The sequence below is a fragment of the Emydura macquarii genome, unplaced genomic scaffold (assembly GCF_026122565.2).
Source record: "Emydura macquarii macquarii isolate MOO-44397 ecotype Brisbane River unplaced genomic scaffold, CSIRO-AGI_Emac_v2 contig_2948, whole genome shotgun sequence".
NCBI classification, from domain to species: domain Eukaryota; kingdom Metazoa; phylum Chordata; order Testudines; family Chelidae; genus Emydura; species Emydura macquarii.
In genome coordinates, this window is record NW_027133085.1 from 1,745,161 (window position 1) to 1,768,274 (window position 23,114).

General features: G+C 39.5%; 1 protein-coding gene across 1 annotated transcript in view; it reads right to left on the reverse strand.

Annotated features, from left to right (window-relative positions):
• LOC137167668 (dynein axonemal heavy chain 5-like) overlaps positions 1-23,114 on the reverse strand; it is a 243,129-nt gene that overhangs the window by 94,103 nt on the left and 125,912 nt on the right. Inside the window, exons 49-57 of the mRNA XM_067569914.1 lie at positions 19,517-19,606; positions 19,186-19,422; positions 18,547-18,714; positions 15,379-15,585; positions 9,436-9,765; positions 6,943-7,149; positions 6,614-6,856; positions 5,419-5,573; positions 3,043-3,707 (exon numbers count right to left, since the gene is read on the reverse strand). Coding sequence (XP_067426015.1) covers positions 3,043-3,707; positions 5,419-5,573; positions 6,614-6,856; positions 6,943-7,149; positions 9,436-9,765; positions 15,379-15,585; positions 18,547-18,714; positions 19,186-19,422; positions 19,517-19,606 — 2,302 coding nt within the window. The remainder of the gene's footprint in view (positions 1-3,042; positions 3,708-5,418; positions 5,574-6,613; positions 6,857-6,942; positions 7,150-9,435; positions 9,766-15,378; positions 15,586-18,546; positions 18,715-19,185; positions 19,423-19,516; positions 19,607-23,114) is intronic.

Here is a 23,114-nt window from a genome sequence, read left to right on the forward strand (position 1 = left end):
ATCAGTCATCCAAACCCATATTTAGGACTCTGAGTAAGTGGCCTGATGTCTGATCTCACTTATTGTACATCTGTTTTACACCTGTGTAACTTCAGTTATTTCTCTAGAGTTACTCCTGATTTTCACTGGAGTAAGGGATATCAGAATCATGCTCTGGGTCACTTACTCAGGTTCCTAAATATGGATTTGGATGACTAATTTAAGAAATTTATTTTATTTTTACAGATGTTTTTAATTCCTTAAAACTATCAGACCAAATTACGAAATGGTACTCATTCAGGATAACAGATATTTAGTTTAATATTAACTAAGAAACAGGATGAGAGATTTTCAAAATTTGTTAAAATTTAGTATTGTGATGTGCACTTTTATAAATGTCATAAGACCCAACAGGCACCTTATAAATCCATTTGAGACCAGGAGAAACAGGAACTCTGTAGATAGCTCCTAAATGCCACAGAACAGGGCAAAGCAGAGAGGCCTGGAGACTTGGGGAACTCAGGAGATGCAGAGGACCATGTTGAGCTCCTAAGCTCAGCATTATGTGGGAAACAGAGACAGACAGTAGCTCTCCAGAGCTCTGAACTGGTTCCATATTTTTAACACATAATGAAAGAAACAGACAAAAAAATTTACATGTATAAAAAATCCTCACAAATAAATGTACATGTGTAAACCATTACCTTGCACGCTCTCCAAACAAGGACAACTCTGCATCTGTGTAGCCATTCACCAGCCATCTATAGAGGTATGTTTGCATAGCTCAATTCTGCTCAGCATTCCTTTAAGGTACTGAACATTCTTGTGAGGTTCTGAACACCCTCTTCTCCAGCTGACTCTCATGGGAACTGAGGGCGCTCAGCACACTGCAGGATCAAGGCCCTAGCCAACCCCCAACTTCAGAAATTGGTGAAATCATTGACTGCATATGAAAATTGGGTACATTCTGCAGATGGGCCAACTCCCTACTCTCCTCTGGGGTAACTGCGTAATGTACTTGACTGATCTGATTAAATATGCTACTCTGAGGTATGCAGGCTGCATGGGTTGGCTGAAGGTTGTTGTGTAGTCCAGATCCTGAGTTACTGTAAATAAACATATCGCCACTGACCTCTTTGGAGCTAGGCAGATTTACACCAACTGAAGAGTTGGCCTGTGGTCTTTATCTGGACGTGGGAATGAGTTATGAGAGGATGATGGACAGGAAAGCTGTAAAGAGATTTCCAGTCTGCACCAAAAGGGTGGATAAAGCAGATTGGGTTTTTTGCCTCATTATGCAATAGTGGACTGGGGAAATGTGATGTTTCTTGTCTTGATCACAGTGGGTTGCCTGCATGGGTGGGAGAAGTGAGTCTCTGGTCTGCATGTGGATGGTAAGATAGTGGGTGTCTGGCTAATAATTGGTGAGTAAACTGGAGGATGGTCTGTGGTTGGGTCTGTAAACCCTTGGGTGATTGTGAGAGTTTGTAGCCCATACTGGAAATGTCTATAAGATAGAATGGATAGGTACAGATTTTTAGGATGAATGCTGATCAGGAACTTTGGGAAGATTTTACCTTGGTTTTAGAAATTTTACATTTATTTAAGAGATTATTATGAATGTATTTGAATATTTACCTACCTTCCTTTGGTTGTTAATTTCAGTACTTTTAAAATGCATAATTTGTTTTTTTTAGCAATACCATTCCTTGGCATACACTCACATTAGCAGTTTTAACTTAAAGGGAACAAAGTGTTTTTTATCTGTTAATTAATACAATTTAGGATTCACTTTAGTGTACAAAACATACAAAGCTAATGAAGCAAAAATTCCAAGTGTTTTATAAGCACACTGTACAACAACATAACTGAAAATAAATTATGGTAGCTGGCTTGTTGATGGAAATGAGCTCATTTAATTTAAATCTATACAAACAGGATAATTTTTGAAATGCTGTGACTCAAATTCTTTGTATAAAAGAGTAACTATTAATGGCATGCTACAGTGGTGTAAAAATGTTAATTTTGCAACATAGGTTTTAATGGTATCAAAACCATTAGTTCCTCATACAGCAGAAAAAACTTTCAGAAATAATAATTGTCTCTGACATGTTCAGCATTTTGAGAGATCTAAAGGATATGTCAAGCTGTGCAAGATCTGAGAGTGGAATGTTATATACAAAAAGAGATTATTCATTTTGGACTAATCCTTGTCCCATTCCGTTTTTTATCTGCAGCAATGGGAGCAGGACTAGAGACTTACATTGATCTAGACTATAGGGTGAAATCTTGCCCACATGCACAACTGCAGAAAAGCTAAAATGCAGCAGAACCACCAGGAAGCACAAAGGGCAGTAGGAGTGAGCAAAATGGCAGTGCCGGGGGCTTCTCCAGTCTCTCTTTCCCAAGCTTTTCATCATTCACTCACTCCCTTCTCCTCCATCCTTCTGCCTTCCATATCCCCTTTCTTGCCCTTCTGCTCTCATATCCTCATGTCCTCCCCGACCATCAAACCTCTCCTTTATATGCCAACAAACCCCATCCCAAATAAAATATTGATAATAACAAATTTAAATATATATCACCAATAGAAACAACCATGTGATCTCATTAATGTAGTCCTTTTGTTCTCCTATTCCTTTACCTTTGCGCTGTCCATGCAAATACTTTGTTAAAGGATAGTGCTTCTGATATATTCTGGAAACTTGCTCACACATTAAGTGTGTTGTATAAATAATAACTAAAGCAGTGTACTAAAAGGGACAGAATCCTTACTTATGAACTGGATTGAAAATGCAAACATTTCAGAATTACAACTACTTATTATATTTAAAAAGTAAATATGTGAATTTTAGAGTTGTACATAAAACAAAATTTTGTACCACAAAGGAATAATTACATACACACACACACACACACAATATAAAGTGGAGGCACCAGTTGTGACACTGGATTCTACAGTTAAGGGTGAGTTGACTTTTGCATTCAGAGCAGGAATGGAACTTGTTTATTCTTACATATATTATATATATACATATTTTTCTAAAAAAAGGTATACTGTACCTGTTTTCATGCGGTCAGATAAATTTCCAACACCAGCAAATTTCTCTCTGTAGATGGTTTTGTAGCCACTGATGAAGGACAGATAAGATTTTGGAGTCACAAATGTTTGACGCCTGTATCGTTCAAAGTACTCAACGCATTTTTCAGCTACAAGATCTTGAAATGTTCCCATAGTATTAACAACACTTTTTTTTACTTCATCTGTGCATTCAATTCTGTAGGAAGCTAAAAAATGCTGTGCAACAGCTACCAGAGCATCTTTAGGCCAGCGCTGGAACCAGTCCATAGTACATCCTGAAATCAAACCTGGAAACTTTAGTGCACGAGTTCTGAATTTTTCCCCAACAGGAGAAAAGCAAAGAACCACATGCAAATTGTTGCGAACTCGAGTAAGAAAGTAGTCATAGAGATTTTCACTACTAGGTGAACGTCTTGGGTACTCTTTCTTCATCACAGATATCAGGTCTTGTGTTATTTCATCGATTTCATCTCGTGCAAAAAGATTGGAAACCTCACCTGAAGCCAGAACATTGTTCATGTACTCAAGAAAAGACTCATCTCTGATTTCATTGTCTGTGAATATAAAGGTAATACCCTGCCCTTTCTGTCCAGCAGTGCGGTACAGAATTTTCAGGTCATCCATAAGGTTATTGGTGCCATATGTTCTAAGGTAGGAAAGGGTTAAAGAAGGACAGAACAAAATACATAGATTATTTCAGGAAACAATTTCATATTTTATGGCTCAATCTCAGTTAGGTAAAAATGTATAAATATGAAATTAATTGACATATCTCCTTTCACAAACACAACCTATGGCATTATGTTAGTTTTTCTTACAACATTTGGACAAACTCAGCACTGGCATGATCTGGAGCAAATGCACTGAAATCAATGAGATTGCACCCTCTAATAGGGTGGCAAGACTAAGACCCTGTCTAGGAACGTAGGACTGCACTGATGAGTCACTTAAGTCTTAGGTGCTAAAGTTCTTCATTAAGATTCAGGGTAATTACTGCTGAGTCATAGTGGAAAATGGGTCCAATTCCCTCTAATCAAGATATAAAGTATGTGGGATTGTCTTTTAAGGCCACTGAGAGTGAGAACTGAGAGGATCTATAAAGGAAAGCCCTAGGAACATTCAAGCTTAAAGTGGAATCTTAGGTTGAGGTTTATGTTGTGTTGTTCATTTTGAGTAAACAATTATGCCAAACTCCAGAAAGGAGAGAGTCTGGATACCACCTCAGGGCTAAGTGCTCAACTGACAACGGAAGAGGGACTCAGCTGTTCACAGGTCCAATGTGTAAAAATGTTGTTCAAAGGAGTCAATGGTCATTTTGCTATGGATTTCAGATGGTTCAATATCACACCCATAATTAACAAGCTGGCATTTTCATCCATTGTATGTTTAACAATGGAAGATGAAATTAATATTTTCCCCTTTCCTTTATCAGGTGCTCATCTTTGAAATGATCATTTTGTTTCTAAGATGCCTTCAAAAAGTAGTAGATAATACTTGTAATAGCCACATAACTAATTCTTAGGCACTTCATGAGAAACCTTTGATCCAAAGTTAAATCAATTACACAGAAAACGTTTCTAAGTTCTACTGCAGTTCTCTCACAATATTAACATTACCCTATAGCTATTCACCTGAGGCTATCTATCAGTTTAGTTTACATTTAGTGACTATGGTTATTACAGTAATTTGTGTTATACTGATCAATATTTATCCATTCCTGAAAGTTTCTGAAATATTTTATTCAGCACATTGATGTGAGTAGAATCCTGCAGATAGAGAGCTAAATTCTGGGCTGACTTGAACCTATTTCTCTGCTTGCTTGCTTTCTTTTGGTCTACCCATCTCCCTCCTGCTATCTCTTCCTTTTCTACCTTTCTGAGATGTTTGAAGGGCTTGATATGCCTTTTTCCCCCTTTCCCTGGGGTACAGCTTTCAGCATCTTCTCAGTTGCAAGATTTTCTCTCAAAGTGTTTACTTACTGGCGATACTGCATAGAGAGACCTAATAAGGTATTCAATATGATCATTTTAAAATGAGAGATTTTTTAAACAGGATTTAAATAGGATTTTATAGGGGAACACAGAGGGCCAGAATCACTTAAAGGAAAAAGAAAGGCTTTATGCCAAAAGTTTTTAATGTATCACTGTGTATTATAAAGGCAGCAGAACATCTACCCAGTTTTGCCATCTGCCAAATGTGCATCTCAATGTGCACTTTTGGCTGAAAAATGTAGTTAACAATTAGGAATGAAATGCTTGAAAGGTTTTGTTTTATTTTAAATTAATTGTGAATGGGTAATCTACATAACAGATTAAGGAACCAATATATCAACATCTGTGTATATAGCATTGTGTTACCTTGTTAGAGTAATCTGAAAGCTTTGATATCCAGCAATATATGATGCTAATCTGGTCAGGCTCTGTTTTCCAGATCCACCCACACCAACCAACAAGGCATTTCCTTGTGGAGTACGGATAATTCGGGATATTTTAACCAAATGGATCATTGCGTCCTGCATAAAGAAAACATTGTTAAAATGAGGTAAAGATAAAAAATATTGTCTATCATCTTCACATAGAAAGTCACCAGTTAGTGACTGCCTTCATTCAGGGCCAGATCCTTACCTGCTGTCCAGTCAGAGCCCAATCTAGTGCCCACTGAAATCAATGGAAAGGCTCTCATTTACTGCAATGGGCAGCAGATCCGGTCCTGAAAGAGCATCCCCATTGCATGCTTCCACAAGAGCATGTCATGTGTAGTGCCTGAACTCAGGGGAGCTAGGGGGACCTGTGACCCTGGGGGTAAAGAAGGGGCAAGGGAAAGCCTATTGAGGCTCCTATGGACTGGTTTCTAAGGAGAGTATTTACAACCTCTTTAAACATCAGTTTGTCTAAATAAGAAAAGGAAAAGAGCACGGGGTATTCAAGTACTATTGAAGTATGTTATTTATACCCTGAATGGCGACAGCAATAAATAGAACAAGCCTTTCTGTTAATCTGATCACACTTGAATTCAATTCAAAACCATGCACTAAGCCCCAGTGAAACAGGCCCATCCCTTGCCATGTGCTGATGTGTGCTGATAAAATCAAAAACTGGTCTGTAACTCTGCAACACCAAGATAGGAAGAAGTGTTTTTGAAGAAAATGGGATCTAGGGATCTTTTAGGAGGGATAGCCTCAATGGGGAGGAGGGTGGAGAAAATTAGTGAAGAGATGTCCTCAGTGGATGCAACAAGCTTTTGCTTTGGAGTTTCAAGGCAGGAAGAAGGAAAAGATTGCGAGTTGGAAAGTGTCGGAATAATTAGTGTGAGCAGAGGCAGCAGCAGAGCGTGGTGGCATAAATAGCATCCTATGTGGCTTGTTTGTAAGAGATACAGGAGTTCTTCAGAGAACACAGAATTGACAAGTTTGGTCAAACTTCAATGACAGTCTTGGCACGACCATATAAAATCCATGCATCATTAAATAAAGAGAAATCTACAAAGGAAGGGCTGTATATTGGGACACTTTCGATAATAACTATTTTTAAACTCAATCAGAGAAACAAATACCTTGAAAAACACTAAGTCCATATGTGTTCCTCTGATAGTTTCATTGTACTGCTGCAAAAACATCTGTAATCTTTCAGCCAACTTATCAAAGGACAGAATAGACTCATACATTTTAGGAGCTTCTAGCTCTACATCATCAGGTTCATCCCCAGTAGCCTCTGGGGCATCACGCAAAAAATCCACAAAGTATAATTCTTCGGGTTCCTTTCCTAGTAAGTCTTGATCATGATCTTCAGAAGCAATCTACAAAAAAACATGGTATATTACCATCATCATGATGTTTTTTGTGAGCCCCCTTCAAAGTGAATACTGAACATCATTTACCCTACCTTTTTCATCATATCTTCAAACCAGTCTTTGTCATTTTGGTTGATGAGCCTATCTGCAATAACACGACTGCATTCATGCTGGAAGAGGGCTACCAAAACACTGGTGTTCTGGCAGACTTCAGCAGAAACTGTAAGAATTCCTTGCCAAATACGACTGAGATCTCGTAAATTAAAGATGTAATGAAATTTAGCTGGAGTTGGTAACATCTACAAAAGAATGTCACAATTCATAAGAAACACTGAAATGGTTCTTTAACTATTATCCATGTGGTATTAAATGAACACTGAGATTTTTACTCAACTTCAAAATTAATTTTATACTAAAGGCAGAAATCCATGCATGAGGTGCAGTTAACATATGAAAGAAAACAAGATTAGGGTGCTGATCAGCTCCTAAATTACTTATGTGTGGTACATCAACTTCTCCAGAAATCTTCAAAGCCACAATAATGAGGAATGAAGTGCAGTAAGGATAGCTCAGCCAACCACAGAATGAAAGGCCTCACTAAAAAGAGCTGCAGTCCTTGGCCCCTAGCCCCTCTCCTCCCTCTTCCCCTGATTCTGTCTCTCTCTTTTAATTTTTTTTTTAGAACACTTGTTCTGTTCACAGGCATGAGTAGAGGAAGTTGAAGGAAAATGGAGTAAGAAGGAGGAGGAAACAAGGGAGGATATGGAGGAGGAAAACCAGCATAACAGAAGATGAAAGGTGATAGGGGTTCTTTAAACAAAAAACTTTAAAACCAAAGTAACCCCTTTCCATCTTCTTCCAAAGACATCGGGTGTAAGAGGGCATCTTTAGCCTTTATGTTTTATATTTAGCAAATTTAGAGTTCTAATAGTTCACAAATACCCTTTTTTTCCCCTCCTGGGGCACAGTTCCCTCTGTGGAGAGCTGGTTAAATAGTGGGGAAAAGTATTTACAACCACTTTATCCCACTTCAGAGATACACACTCCCTATTTTGTCTGCTTCTCATCAACATTCGTATGAGTGCAGTTTTAGTCAAATGAATGTTCACAAGAAGCAAATTTCAGGCTGTTAACTAATATTAACTATAACTAGTAGAATATGAAATTAGTTTTGTGATTAATTAAATTAATTCAGGTGGAAGTGGAGTAGTTCATAATTTGGTCAGCCAATCAAAGAGCAAACAAATTTCATATGACTTAGGCGATTAGTCACAGATCTCAAATATCAAATCCTGAACACCAAATAACTGACTGACTACTCACTGCAAACAGATTACCAACAATCTGTAACTGAAAGATGTTTGTAAAATCTATGTGTTCGGCAATTTTGAACAATGAACAAAACTCTAAAAATTACAATTTTCTTCTAAGACAATTCACTGACAAAAAAAGGGCTGTATTGTTGAATAAATTGTTCGCTATTTTTGACTAGCTGTTCCTCTGTGTCTCTGCTGAGGCCCAGATAATATGTACAATTCCTCAGCCCCTTTCCACACACCTCATTCTCCAGGCCTCAAGTCATGGTCACAACCCTTAATGGAAGACTAAGACAACTAGAGTTGGCTGTGAATACTTGTTCAAATTCAAAAATCATTTGTGATTCAACTGGGTTTGTGGTCTTTTCATATTCAATTTCTGTGAACATTTGAGCACTCACGCTTCATTAGCATAAAAACTTGAGAAAAAATATTTTAAATGTTAGTATTTTCCAAAAATGAATTTTAAATTACATACTATATTGTAAAATCTGCAGTTCCCACTGTGCATGTTAGTTAAGCTCATCATCCAAGTAGGGGACAGAAACACCACCATGTGACACAAGCAGCTAGCCAGCACAGCATGGATTTTGCATATTCACAATTAACCATTTGCAGACAATCTGCAAACCTATAATTATTTGCTGTAGAAATTCATGAAGATTTCAAATAAATACATTCAAAAATTTCATAATCTATTTGCAGGCAACTCATGAACTGAAAAAAGGCAAAATCTGTATGATAAATTATTCATTGTGAATTACTTGGTCATGTCTCCTATCATTACCACAGAAATGCAGATGCAATTTGATTACAGCTAGGCAGATGGCAAGTTGTGACTATTGCTTATGATCAGCTAAGAATCACTGAGATCCTATTATTTTTTGTTACTCTGTTCCCACATTCCGCATCCTGTCCTACTTGTTTATTTCTTCCACCTGCAATTTCTTGTCAATTAGAATGTAAGCTCTCTGAAGCAGGGACTTGCATTAACTATGTATGTTTGTCAAGCACCTAGTACAATGGGGTACCACCTGGGTAGTGGCCAAGGGCTACCACAATATAACATAAAATAGCATGATAATATCATCCCATCAGAATCATTGTCACCAACACGTTTTCCAACAGACAACAGATTCTGTGGATACAGATCATCATTACAGCAGAAATTCCACAGGTACTGTGCTACAATAAAAGAAGGAATAATTCTCCTATCTTTGCATTTCATGGAGCAGGTATAGACTTGTTAACAACAGTCACATTTTTTACCTTTACTTTAGTTGCTTGCCAGACTTTTCTAGTTGTGGGTACTAATGATGATGCCAGTTTACATATTTCTTCTGGGAAGCCTCTCTGCACACAAAAATAGCCTTCAGCTACTGTTCGGAATATTTTGTCAATAGACGAATTGGAAGGTAGGGTGCAGTTATAAACAGTAAATTGACGTTTCAGGCGCTGAGGAATGTCATTTCGACCTCCTCCCGGGTGAATCATGGCAGCTACAAACTGGATGTCAACCACATTAGTGAATTCTCCTGGCTTTTCCAAATTGTAGAAACCTTTCTGCTCCATCAGCTGCCTTACAATTTCATTGGTGATCTTACAGAAAAATAAAGGGAATAATCAAGTATTATTTCTTGACAGTGCATCTGAATCCAAATAGTCAATACAATAAATGAGCAGGCAAAAGACAAAGAAAAGTACTTTGTAATAAATAGCATTGTTTATAGAATATCATTCAGGAAAGCAACAAAAGAAAACATACACGTTATTTCAAATGTTCTGGTCCAGTCTGGCAGATGTAACTAATTACTTGTCAAGTTACCTAACATATCTTTTAAAACTTTAACTAACACATACTATTTTTCCAGGCACCTCAGAAATTTTTATACAGGTAATTGAGACCAGGAGCTCCAGGTGCACAGGGTTGACTGCACCAGAATTGTATGTATTGTAGTTATAACCAAGGATTCAGGCGACCGACTATGATTTTCACAATGCAAGATGATACGGGTGGCCTGGGAGAAGGGAGGTGCCTAGGAAAACTTAAGCACCTCCAGTTTAGGCATGGTGAGCTCACACCTAACTCAGGAGGCACAGATGGGTTCAGAATCAGCTTTGCATTTGCTACTGAGTGTGCCGCCATGTACTAAAGGCATCAGCTGGGACAGGAAGCCCAAGAAGGGACAGAGAGAGAGAAGCATTCATACAGTGACTGGAACAGACACTTGATGAGTGAGTGGAAATGGTTAGTTCTGCAAGTGGGGATGGTTAGATAGGTGCTTTGGGAAGTTAGAGAGACTGGTTTGGGGGGATGGATGGGAGGAGAGGGGGAGACATGATAGAACACAGGTTTAGGATGGGAAGGGGAAAGATAGGGAATAGTCCCTGATGAATAACCTCTACTTCCAGAGGAAAAGGAAGCAGGAAAGCGAGAGAGTCTTTACTTTCCAAACCAGGTCTACAAGATTTGCAGGACCTGGCTGGGGCTCACGGAGTTACAAATTCAGAGGTACAGGCTCAGCCAGGATGTTTGTGGCCCAGTTGATAAGTGATTACATTGATAGACTTTCAGAAAGGGCAGGTACATAAAAAAATGGTTACTTACCTTTTAACTGTTGTTCTTCGAGATGTGTTGCTCATGTCCATTCCATTATAGGTGTGTGCACCCTCCATGCATGGTTACCAGAATTTTTTTCCTTTAGCAGTACCCGTAGGGCCAGCTAGGGTGCCCCCTGGAGCCCACGCACATGCCATGGTACATGAGGTGCTGTCGGCTCTACGCCCCCCCAGTTCCTTCTTGCCGCCAACTCCAACAGCAGGGACAGTTGGTGGGTCATGGAATGGACATGAGCAATACATCTTGAAGGACAACAGTTACGTAACTGGTAAGTAACCATCTTTTCTTCTTCAAGTGCTTGCTCATGTCCATTCCAATATAGGTGACTCACAAGCAATACCTTGGAGGTGGGCCAGATTTATGGATGAGCTGCTTGCAGCACCACTCTGCCGAAGTCCATGTCATCCCATGCCTGCTGGACGATGGTGTAGTGGGATGTGAAGGTATGTACAGTTGACCAGGTGGCAGCCCTGCAGATGTCTTGCACAGGCACTCTCGCTAGGAAGGCTGTGGACGAAGCTTGAGCTCTGGTTGAGTGGGCTGTAATTATCCCTGAAAGTGGCACCTTCACCTGCTCATAGCACAGCTTGATGCAGGAAGTTATCCATGATGAGATGCACTGGTTGGAAACAGGTAAGACTTTCATCCAAACAGCCACCGCGACGAAGAGCTGTGTAGATCTCTGGAAAAGTCTTGTGCGCTCGATGTAGAATGCTAACGCCTGTCTAACATTTAGCGTGTGCCACCTCCTCTCCTCCTCCAAACCATGTGATTTGGGAAAAAACATGGGGAGAAAAATATCTTGGTTATAATGAAATTGGGAAACCACTTTAGGCAGGAAGGTTGGGTGTGGCCGCAACTGAACTTTGTCTTTATAGAACACAGTATAAGGAGGTTCCAAGGTCAGCGCCCTTATCTTGGAGACCCTCCTTGCCAAGGTAATGATTGCCCCTGATTACCGGATCGCCATTGCTGTGGGGCTGAGGAGGACCCTGGAGTTGGTCGACATCTCCTACACTCCCTATTTCTGTCCCTTTGTCTGTAGGGTGTGAACCACTGTGGCTGGTATCTCTGCTGTTGCTGGTCCTGAGGATGGAACTAGCACCTAGAGGCCTGGGGTGTATAAAGACTTAAGGAGCAGAGCGTGGCCCTTGAGTCTTTCAGATCATGCAACTTCACATTTGTCTGGTCCAAAAACAAGGCCGACCCATTGAAGGGGAGGTCCTGCATGGACAGTTGGACCTCCTGGGTCAGACCTGAGGATTGCAGCCACGAGCATCTGTCCATGCAGATGGCAGAGGCCATGGCTCTGCCCGCCAAGTCTGCTGCGTCTGAAGATGCCTGCAGTGCTGCTCTGGCCATCGTAATACCCTCCTCCAGGATGGTGCTAAAGTCCAGCTCCCAGTCCTGGGGCAAAGCATCCACAAAGTGCTTTAGAGAGTCCAAGAGATTGAGATTGTACCTGCCCAGGAGAGCCTACTGATTGGCAATTTGAAACTGCAGGCTTGCCATCGAATAAACCTTTCTCCCGAACAGGTCCAATTTCTTGCTGTCTTTATTTTTAGGCGTGGGACTGGGCTGTCCCTTCCTATCCCGTTGGTTGGCAGCATCTACCACCAGGGTACTGAGAGAGGGGTGGGTGAAAAGCTACTCAAATCCTTTGACTGAGACATAATATTTCTTCTCGGTCCTCTTAGAGGTTGGAGCCACTAATGACGGGGTCTGACACCAGGCCTTCACTGTCTTTAATACCCCCTCATGCACGGGGAGGGCAACGCAAGCTGCAGCAGCCGATGCCAGAACATTAAAGAGACGATCTGACACCTCCTTCAGCTCCTCCACCTCCAACCCCAAGTTGGAAGCCTTCTTCTTGAGGAACTCTTGATGCGCTCTGAAATCACTCAAGGGTGCCAAAGATCCCTGGTTGACTGCCTCATCTGGGGAAGAAGAGGAGGACTGGAAGGGCGCAGTTGGTGGTGGCATCCCTTCCCACTGATGAGGGCCCCAACGGAGGTCCCTTCTTGGGGATCCAAATTGTCATCAGAGGCCAAATGATGGCCCTTCTCCAGCACCAGTGGTGTGGACTGCACCCCAGACGACCTGAACGACTGCGGACCTGGCCCCACCGGAAACCCTCAATGTCCCCAATATGACCATTGTGGTGGCCACTGCCCCTGAGGCCATCCTGGGGCTGCCTGAGCAGAGGGGTGGTCCGGCATCTTTTGCTGGCAGCAACGACTCTCCTGGTGGCCATCCTCTCGAGAGGACACCGACTCACTGTCAGATGACCATGGTGGGGCTGCATTGGAGGCACCTGTTGTACGGTGCCGAGCGGAGGGGGAGCGATGACCCGATCTGTGGGTGCTCCAGCACTCTGGAGAACGACCTCTCGGTGTCATCGATCGTGATGACGACGAGTCGCAGTGCCAGTGCCACGACCAATGCCAACGCAGGGAATCATGCTCCGACTTTGAACTGGAATGTCCAGATGACTTACAGTGCCGCTTCTCCCTCGGTGTTGAGTCTACCTCTGGTGACTGGGTTCAGCACCATGCCGGTGCAGGCGAACTCCTCGGTGCCAGGAAGCAGGAATGGTACCGACTTTCTTCTGGGGAGCGGCCTCTTGCAGGCGACCCAGACAGACGCTGCCTCCTGGAATGAGGGGACCACGGTCAGTGCCGAGAGAGCAACCTCACCCCATCCCCCGCCAATGTGGGGTGCTCTGGCAACCGTGACCTGGAGCGACTTCTTGGGGAGTGGCACCATGTCAACCCTTCCACTCGGAGCGACCGGGCTGTTGGAGATCATCCCCTAGGCTCTGGGGATTGCCTAAGCTAACCAGGGGGTCCCAACACATGTTTCCGCTGCGACACCGGCACCTTCTCTCTGGGCGAAGGTGGCGTGGGCAAGGCCAAATAGGTCCATGTTGCATGAAACACCTCTGGTGTTGACAGCGCCGGCAAGTGCAGAGATGCCCTCCCACTCCCAGGAGTCAGGGGTGGCTCTCTGGTTGGAGACATAGGCTCTGGCAGTGGCAAGTGAGTCTCCATTGTCTGATCTTTGTGTGGCCTGGTGCTCGACCCCACTTTCTTGGACAGTGCAGGAGAAAGGTCTCGCTCTGTGTGCTGCTTTCACTGCTTCTTCCTCGAAGTCCAGTGCAAAGGCGAGGTCTGCACCAATTCCACGCTCGGTACCAAGGTAGAACAGGTTGGTTCCATGGCTGGTCTGAATGCTGCCTCCTTTCAAGCAGATCTCTCTGTCTTTTTGGGTTCGAGGTCTGTTAGCCTTACAAATCTTGCATTTTTCCTTACAATGAGCTTACCTAGGCACTTTAGGCAACTATCATGGGGGTCACTCAGTGAAAGGGCCTTCCCACAAAAGGCATAAGATTTGAAGCCCGGTGACTGGGGCATGCCCCGCTCCTGGCAAAGTCCTAGCCAGGACTATCCTAGTGACTAACTACTACTATTAACAACACTTACGGACTAATCTACCTAACTAAGACAAACAACAAGCAATTAAGGAGAACAAAAGGGATTGAGAACACTTGCGATGTAAGTCGTAGCAGTTCCAGCAACCATCAAAGGCAGAAAGAAGAAACTGAGGGGGCATAGGGCCGTCAGTGCCTCATATACCATGGCATGTGCGCGGGGCTCCAAGGGGCGCCGGAGCCGGCCCTACGGGTACTGCTAAAGGGAAAAAAGTTTCAGTAACCCTGCACAGAGATGCACACACACCTATAATGGAATGGACATGAGCAAGCACTCGAAGAAGAATATTCATTTATTAATTTTTGAAAACTCATATTAATATCTAGGCACCTAGGGCTGTCTGTCTAAATTAGCCAGCTAGTGATAACTGCACTTTTAATCTGGATTGATCAGGAGGAAAAGATGCTTTGATTGCTTCTTGGATTCTCATGTTCCCTTTTCCTATCCAGATAAGCACAGTTGTTTCAGTAGAAAATAGAAACTATTGCTGTACTTACCAATGGTTTCAGTACAGCCAGTTCATAAGCACCACAAATACTACAGGTAACTGGGATGAAAGGCCTGAAACCTACAATAGTTACCAAATGGCTTGATGCTAGCTTTGACCACTTTATTCTGACAATTTCTCATCAATTATGAGGAAAAGTAGCATGGAGGTATTTATAATCCAATAGATCACAAGGATGTGTCTATGCTATGCTATTTTCCCTCTAATATTTAGCACTTTTGTTATGCCTGATTCTTCACAATCATCAGTAGCAATGGTAGGAACGCTAGTATTAACAGTACTCTGGACGGCCAATGGCATTTAAGCACTTTGTTGTCTAATGCTGTTCAGAATAGGTCTGCAGATACAGTTCATAAAACACTGTTGGACCATGGTACCATAGCTACAAATGGTGCAGAATTTTAGGGAGAATGCCCCATCGTTGACATGGCCTAGTATTTATTGCAAACACGCGCAGCAAGAAATATGTATTTTCAGTTCTCCTTAAAATATTTGCAAAGTCTTAAAAACACCACTGACTCAAGTTGGCTTCTCCTTCACATATATATGAAGTATTCATATTCACTCTTTACTTAATACTAATCTTTTTTCACCTGATCACCCCATTCATTAATCACAGGCATGTTGATGTCATCAATAAATATGGTCATTTTCTTTCCTGCTGGAGGCCCATAGGTAGTGCCCATTCTTTTATCTATGTAGCTTTCTATACTCTTTTGGAACATATTTGGCAGAGTGGCAGAAGAGAAGTTTAAACACTTTGTCAGGTGAAGTTCAGGATCATATTTGCTGGTATAACCCTATAAAATAAACATATGTTTTATGTAATTCAGAATGCAGAGCACCCACAATTCTAGATGAAGTCAATGAAAGACACTGAGGCTCAGCACCTCTGAAAAATTAGACATACAGTATTTCACATTGGGCACTCATGGATGGAAGCAACCAAATCAATGGCAACTTTTAAGAATCTTGGCCTTACTATTTAGTTTAAAATATTAACAAAAGTTTATTTAAGACAAACATTATGAGTCTATAACCTGAAATTCAAAAAACCTTTTAATCATTGAATAGTATTAAAGTTTATAGAGTTTTAACAGATGTCTTCAATTGTTGCAACAAGTAAACATATGTTGTAACTGTTGACATAATGCAAATACATCTTAAACTCGTCTTTTCTCTGAAGGTAAAGGGGCAGTAGTGTAAATGAGAATCAGGCACATGAAAGGGACTGATAGTTCTCTTTTCCTGATAATGCAGAGAATCTTTGTTAAGGTCTGAAAGCTTTTTACCTGCAAAGACCTGGGTTCACAGACTCATGTTATTTCTGCTACTATTGATGATAACCTTAAGCAGCCAAGGTGGTTCAACTCTTTGCACTGCTTTAGGTATTTGTAACATCACCAACTGAAACAAGGGCAAAATTCACAACCTTAAAGTCAAATGAAGTCAAGGCAGGTACATTAAGGAGAAAACGGTTTTCTAATATTTTGTTTAAAAAGATACATTTCTACATATGCTGCGTTAAAAACATTTAAAAACTTTAAAAACTACAATTGTTTTTAACTAAATATTTTTAAAAATTCACTTTGCTTATAATGATGAAGATACCAACCATAATTTAAATTCTTACATTTATAACAGAGTTGATTGGAAATTCTCCAATTTCAGAACCTCAGAGCAATGAGTATTTAGAGCTCTGTATTACTGTTAGTCCAATTTTATAGCTACGTGATCTACAGCAGAACTAGTGAGAGACCTCAAAGAAAATCAGCTACATCAGAAAGGAAAATATTTTCCATCCTCAAAAAAGATATTTTGACACGCAACAGTAGGCTCTTGATTTTGTTGACTGGCCAATACCAGAATTTCCCTTTCAGAAGTGCTGACTTTTTAGAAGCACTTTTTCTGAGAAAGACACAAGAAGATGGTGTTCCTCAGGCACCCATAGTTGGGATATTTGAAGAACACCACAGGCAGCTGGTTAACTGGTGCATTTCACTGCCCATCCCTCTTCTTATGGCATTAGTAATAGCTTGTATAACATTACAAATGCAAGAACAATTCAAAAAAATCTTGTCTCATTTTGTTTAGTACAATATTTCTAAATCTTCACATAGTGAGAATAATCATAGTTCAAATAATTAATGCTCAGATATATCTGGAATAAAAAGTTTTGACTTAAATGGGCCTTCTGAGATGTGTTTGCAGAAGTCATATTGTTGAAAAGTGGCATCATTTCCAACACCTGTAGTACAGGAACTCTCAATGTCAGATTATTAACCGGATTCTGGACCTGGTTCTTCACTATATTACACCATTGTAAATGAAGCCTTCTGCTCTGCAAACTCCCAGTAGCAACCACTATAGTAAAGGCTGGAAACCAATCTCCATTATATCAGTTACCCTCTATTCACACACTCAAAACTTTTCCAAATTTTCAGTTTAACTCCTGAAATTTTCCATTTTAAAAAGGTGCCTGGGGATTTTTGTTTTGTTTTTTATGAAAGCAGTTGCATATATTTGGCAATTCCTGACCACAAGGAATTCCTTTCTGTAAGATGCAGGTAATGAGTAAAGTAAAGGAGGAGGAGGACGACTACTTGGAGAGGCAGTTTGCTGCAATCCTTACTCTGAAATGAAACTGAACGGATATTGGTGCTTTTTAAAATTATGCCTCCCTGTGTGAAGAGATATTCTTTTTCTGTTTAGAATGGATAAGAGGTAAGTAACAACTGGAAATAGGTTCTAAGTATTTTTTGGGAGGGGAGTGGCAGCTGAAGGCTGGAGATGGCTAGCATCCGGCTGAATTCCAGTATGTAGAATATCAGGACCACCATCCTTACCACTCCCCTTTGTGCTGCTAAAATAGTTTTCCCAGCCGGTGCCAGGAACAGAAGTGGACACATGGTGGCACCAACAGCTGAACTTGAAAGAGTAGTATTAATTGCTACTGACGTCAGTACAAACCACTTTGAAGTGGGTCGTAAAATGCACATTCCAGGGGAAGCAGAATAGCTAGAGAGTGCACTGGTGCTTAATCTATAATTTAGGAGTAGATCTTTTCTTTTGTACTTTGGTTCTTATGTAGTAAGTAAGTTATTACATTTTGTACATGAACCATGAGACTAACTAGGAGCATTTTATAAATTAAAAAAATATTGGGTACTTTAAGAGTAATGCTTCTAGCATCTCCCCTGGAGAAAAGAATAAGTGGTTTTCTATTAGCAAATGAAGAGGGCAGATAAGAAATATTAGACTTGACCGCTGAAAAATTTCCAAGTGAAGAAAGAAGTTTTTATCTCTGTCCTTCCTAGCTTCTGAAGCACGCCTTTGCAATGTGGACAAATAATGTTAGGATAAAGGGTCAAAAAGTTAGTTCATGCATATGCCACAGAGAGAGCATGGGTAGGGACACAAGAGATCCTCTAGCCAAAAGCAGTATGTTAGCAAGCTCTCTAATCTGGCTTCTTATGAGAACTCAGAAGAGAGCACCTGAAAAAGATTATTTCCCTAACAATTACGTCATGGTCTTGTGATCATGACTAGCAAAATGTTAAATAGCTATTGTGTTTCCTTTCTGAACTACAATTTGTGTGTACTGGGCAAAATGTTTCAATGGGTATTGCTGTAATATCATGAGATGGGTGTTTAGTAATATTTTCTAACCTACCCATTTTTAACACATGTGACCAGGTCAATTATTTTTGTACTAATGCTGTGGTATAAAGATGGGAGGATTTTTTTTTTGTTTTATGTACCTTAATCATAACTGTTTTTGCTGTTCCCTGCTCTCCAATAAGTAGAACAGCTTTCCCCTGCTTCATAATAGTGTCCATTAGAAAATCTGTTCGGACATTGTCTACATTTGGAACTAGGATGGAAGTATATTCTGGCACTGAATCTTTAGGATAAACATATTCAGGTACCTGAAATAGAAATAATATATACAATACATTAAACATTTTCTTCAGAACCGTAAGAGCACTGTATGTGAACACACACGAAAAAATAAACTGTCTATTTGGAAAGCCTTTTTTCTTGAAAGCAGAGTGTTCACTAGTATTTAGTCAGTAGGCTGCCATGCTTTCCTGAAGGATGCAAGACTGATGGAGTATTTTCACTCCCTCTCCCCCCATTATCTATTTTATAGACTACTTTGGGCTTTGCTGGGGGAACTTAATTATATTATGGGGACAGGCACTAGAGAAAACTAAAACAGATTTTTTTTCTGTTTCACTCTCAAAACTATTTCCATTGTCTGTTCTCAATCTCTTTCTCAGAATATTTGTGGCATAATTTTCCAAACTAAATTATAAGTTTTAATTAGTGAAAAACAATGTTTCTCTTGTCAAATATATTTATCAGGCTTACTCATAAAAAAGAACTAGCATACAAACCCTCTTTGACCAGTGCTCCCACTGACCACAATCACTAATACCAAACTCAAACATGGTTTCTTCTCCATTCACAGCTGGAAGTTCCAGTATTGCAGAATGATTCTGCAAGAATAGTTCCATTTTCACTCTGTCATCCAATTCCAGAAGAGCTCCTACGGACCACATTATAGCAAAAACAAACAAGCGAGCTATATGCTCCTGGCTGGGCTGCTTCTCATTTCTATCTGCCAATAAACCCTGTAAAAAGAACACAATGTGTAACCACTGCCTACAAACAATATCCAGGCACAAATAACAAAATAGCAGAGAGATAGCCTGATGTCATATCTACCTGTAGGAGGTCAATAGCTTGTTTGATGTACATGCATTCTAAAACCGGCATTTTTGGTTTCACAGCAGTGAAAACAAAATCAATCAAATCCTGGGAAGGAAAATATGACATTCATCAGAGTATAAAGAAACCCATTTAAAATACTCCTAAATCAGTGCCATGATTTATTTTTTTATACAAGTGTTCAATCAATTTATTCTGTGCTTTAAATATATTTCATTTCACTTTCTGTGTGTACAAATATTCAGATTTAAAACATGGAAAGTCACTATTAGTAAACATCCTAAATAGGTAGCTTTGATGTATCATAATCAGTGAGATTATTCATAATGTGTATGGAAAGCAGTCATCAAAATGAGCAATTCAGAGAGTGTTCCTGACTTTCACTGGGGATCTGCCATATATGTTCTATACTCTGAAGATTTACATTTGTTGTTGTCATTTTTTTGACCAAAAATAGGAACACAAAGCTTGCCATAACGATATATACATTAGTGCATCTTCTCATCTTCTGGAGTATGAGTCTCCTCTGACTCATACGGGTTTTTCATTAGTATAACTGCAATGATGTCTTTGGTTTAAACTGATGTGAGAGGATAATCAGATCTATAGTTTCTAATGCACTTCAAATAAATTTCTATTATTATTTTTTTTAAAATGCTTTCAATACATTGGGAGAAAGTAGGTTGCAAGCTCTAGGATGATAGTTGAAATGGATTTATCTTTTATTTGGATATTTTGTTTGGACAAAGGGTAATTGGAAAAATAATAAGAGGAAATGATAAAAGTATGTTAAAATATGAATGGTATTGAGAAGGTAGGTAAGGAGCTTCTGTTTTCCCTGTCTCAGAACACAAGAACAAGGGGACATTCAATGAACTTAAAAGGTGGCAAATTCAAAACTGATCAAAGGAAAGACTTTTTCACACGATGTGTAGACTGTGGAACACAAAACTGTTGGGGTCAAGAATTTAGCAAGATTCAAAAGGGGCTTGGATATTTATATTAATAACAAAAATATACAGAGTTATAATAGTTTGGATGGGATATTAAACTTCATGCTCCAATGCTAATGATAGTCTTCAACTATTGAGATCAGGATGAGATCTAATGTGGGGGGCAGATCATCTCACATCTGTCTGTTGCAGTGCTCTTACAAGTTCCTCTGAAGCATGTGTTTCTGGCCACTGTCAGAGACAGGACTCTGGACTAGATGAACCTTGGGTCTGATTCAGTATGACAATTGTTCTGTATCTAATTGTGATTGTGCAAGAAAATGATGAAGCTCAAGTTGCCTACATCAGAGCAACAACAGATTTTACAACTTTATACTCTCTGACAAAAAGAAACAATGCCACTAACCGTGTATCCTCTTTATGGGATACCTTTTATTTCTTTAATTTCCAGAAACACCCCCAACTGATTACCTCTTGCAATGAAGCAACTCTATCACTTAGAGGAGGCTGTATCTATTCAGAGACAGGAAATTTGCATGTTAAGAGCTTAGTGTTAGGATTTCAGATGCGGATAGTAAAATTTAGTATTTTGAAGTCACTTCTGAGGGTCACAGTAACCTGACTGAATAAATTCCTATGGAAAAAATGGACCTCACAGGTAGTCTTGATTCTACTGAAAATAGATTTTTATGAGTTTATTCTTTTCTTTTGGTCTTCACATCACATTTTATGTGGAAAGCTAAACTTTTGTAAATGTGTATATTTTATAAATTAGTAAATAAATAAATTTCCTCCATCGTTTCATACTGATACATAATCTTCTTCACTTTCTGTCCTAACCGTTGTACACAACTGTTGTTTGCTATTAAATAGCTGCTGCAATTCCACACCACGTATTGTGTTTTGTAGAGGGTGAACTGGTTCTTGTATAGTAAAGTATTTGGGAATTCTTGGGTAGTGAAAGTGCTTTATAAATTTAAAATATTGGTACTATTTTTGGTCTTCTAAGAGAATGTTGTCATGATAAGAATTATAACAATATTCACCTTGGCAGCCCTATTACATTATGGTTTAGTGCAAATTGTCAGGACATCTGTACCAGATAAAATAACATGGCAACTCTCATGCACAGTTCTTGTTTGTGATTATGAACTGGCCCTGAGATTTCATTTATACATAGTATTTAACTTTTATACTGATTTTTAATGTTATATAATCACAGAAATGATTGTTTCTTGTAAATCAACTGTAAATACTGCATTTGATCTCTCATCTAATTTGGGGTCAAATTTAGTTCAATCCGCAGCGATTTAAATGGTTTTGTACAAGTGTAACTGAAGACTGATTCTGTTTCTGTTGAGAACATTTCCCTTCTGTAGTATTATCTACACTGTTCTTTTACATGTTGCCTATTTATGAGCTGTTTATAGCTGTGTTTTTATCAATATCAGGGCTAATGTGAATAATCATGTATTTGAAGTTTGAATACTGCTGTCAGTGCACTTTATTTTATGAAGTTCTCTCATATAGTTTACTTATCCAACGTTTTATAGACCGAAAAAAAGTAATAAGAGCAAAGGGAGCTATCTATATATGGAATCAGTATTATCCCCATCTGTAAAATCAGTGTTATCATCCACAATATTTGAGAAGCAAAGATAGCTCATTAAAAGTGAAAGGAGAACTGGCAGCATGACAGATCTGTTTTACATTTGGATAGTTCCAAGTACAGTCTTCATCAGGGAACAAACGTTATATTTCACTGTATTTCCATCTCTGAGGCTAATAAAATACACTTTTTTTTGGTCTTTATTGCTGTGGCTTCAGGCTTGGATATTTTAAATGTAGCCATTATGCTTTCAGAACAAGTTATAACATAAAATATAAAAGAAGATCATGGGAAGGAAGCAGTCAATTGACCCTAATATACATTATTTTGGAAGCATATTTTTCAATTCAATAAAATAATTACCTTTCTTACCACTGCAGGAAATATTAAGTCTGATAATTACTTTTTGGAGGTTAGAGCAAAATGAATGTTATGCCAGAAGTGGTTTCGATGTAAATGGGTGAAATGTTTCTATGAGAAGTCATTTGTTAACATTCTAACTACTGTAATAGTATATTAGTCATTGCTTTTGTCATATTTATAAACATGTTTCTTACAATGACAGTTCAAAAGGCCAGCACAAGAAAAATGTCACTTGTAGAATCCAATAAAAATGAAAAAGGTGGTAAATTGTGGGGAAAAAACAAGTGTAGAATCTGAGATAAATGAACCGGGAGGACTGGCGAAAGAGGCAGCTAATGAGAAAGTAAAGGAAAGGCAAGGAAAGGATAGGAGACCAGTTTCAATTGTGCTACAGATGCCAAATAAAGAAAGGAAAATAAAATTATAAAGGCAAAAAGAACACACTGCATTAACTTTCAATAGTAATTTTTTTATGAAGAAAAGTTAAGTTTCAGTTGCATCAACAATGGTCTATTAACTGTAAAACTATTATACATCCACCATTGTGTAGGACTGTCCCTGGTGATTAATGAAAACTCTAGCAATTTCCAGCCTTTGCCTCATTCATGAATACCTTGCAGAGGGTTACACAGCATTTTGCACGTGCAGTATGGAAGGAAAAGACATTCTG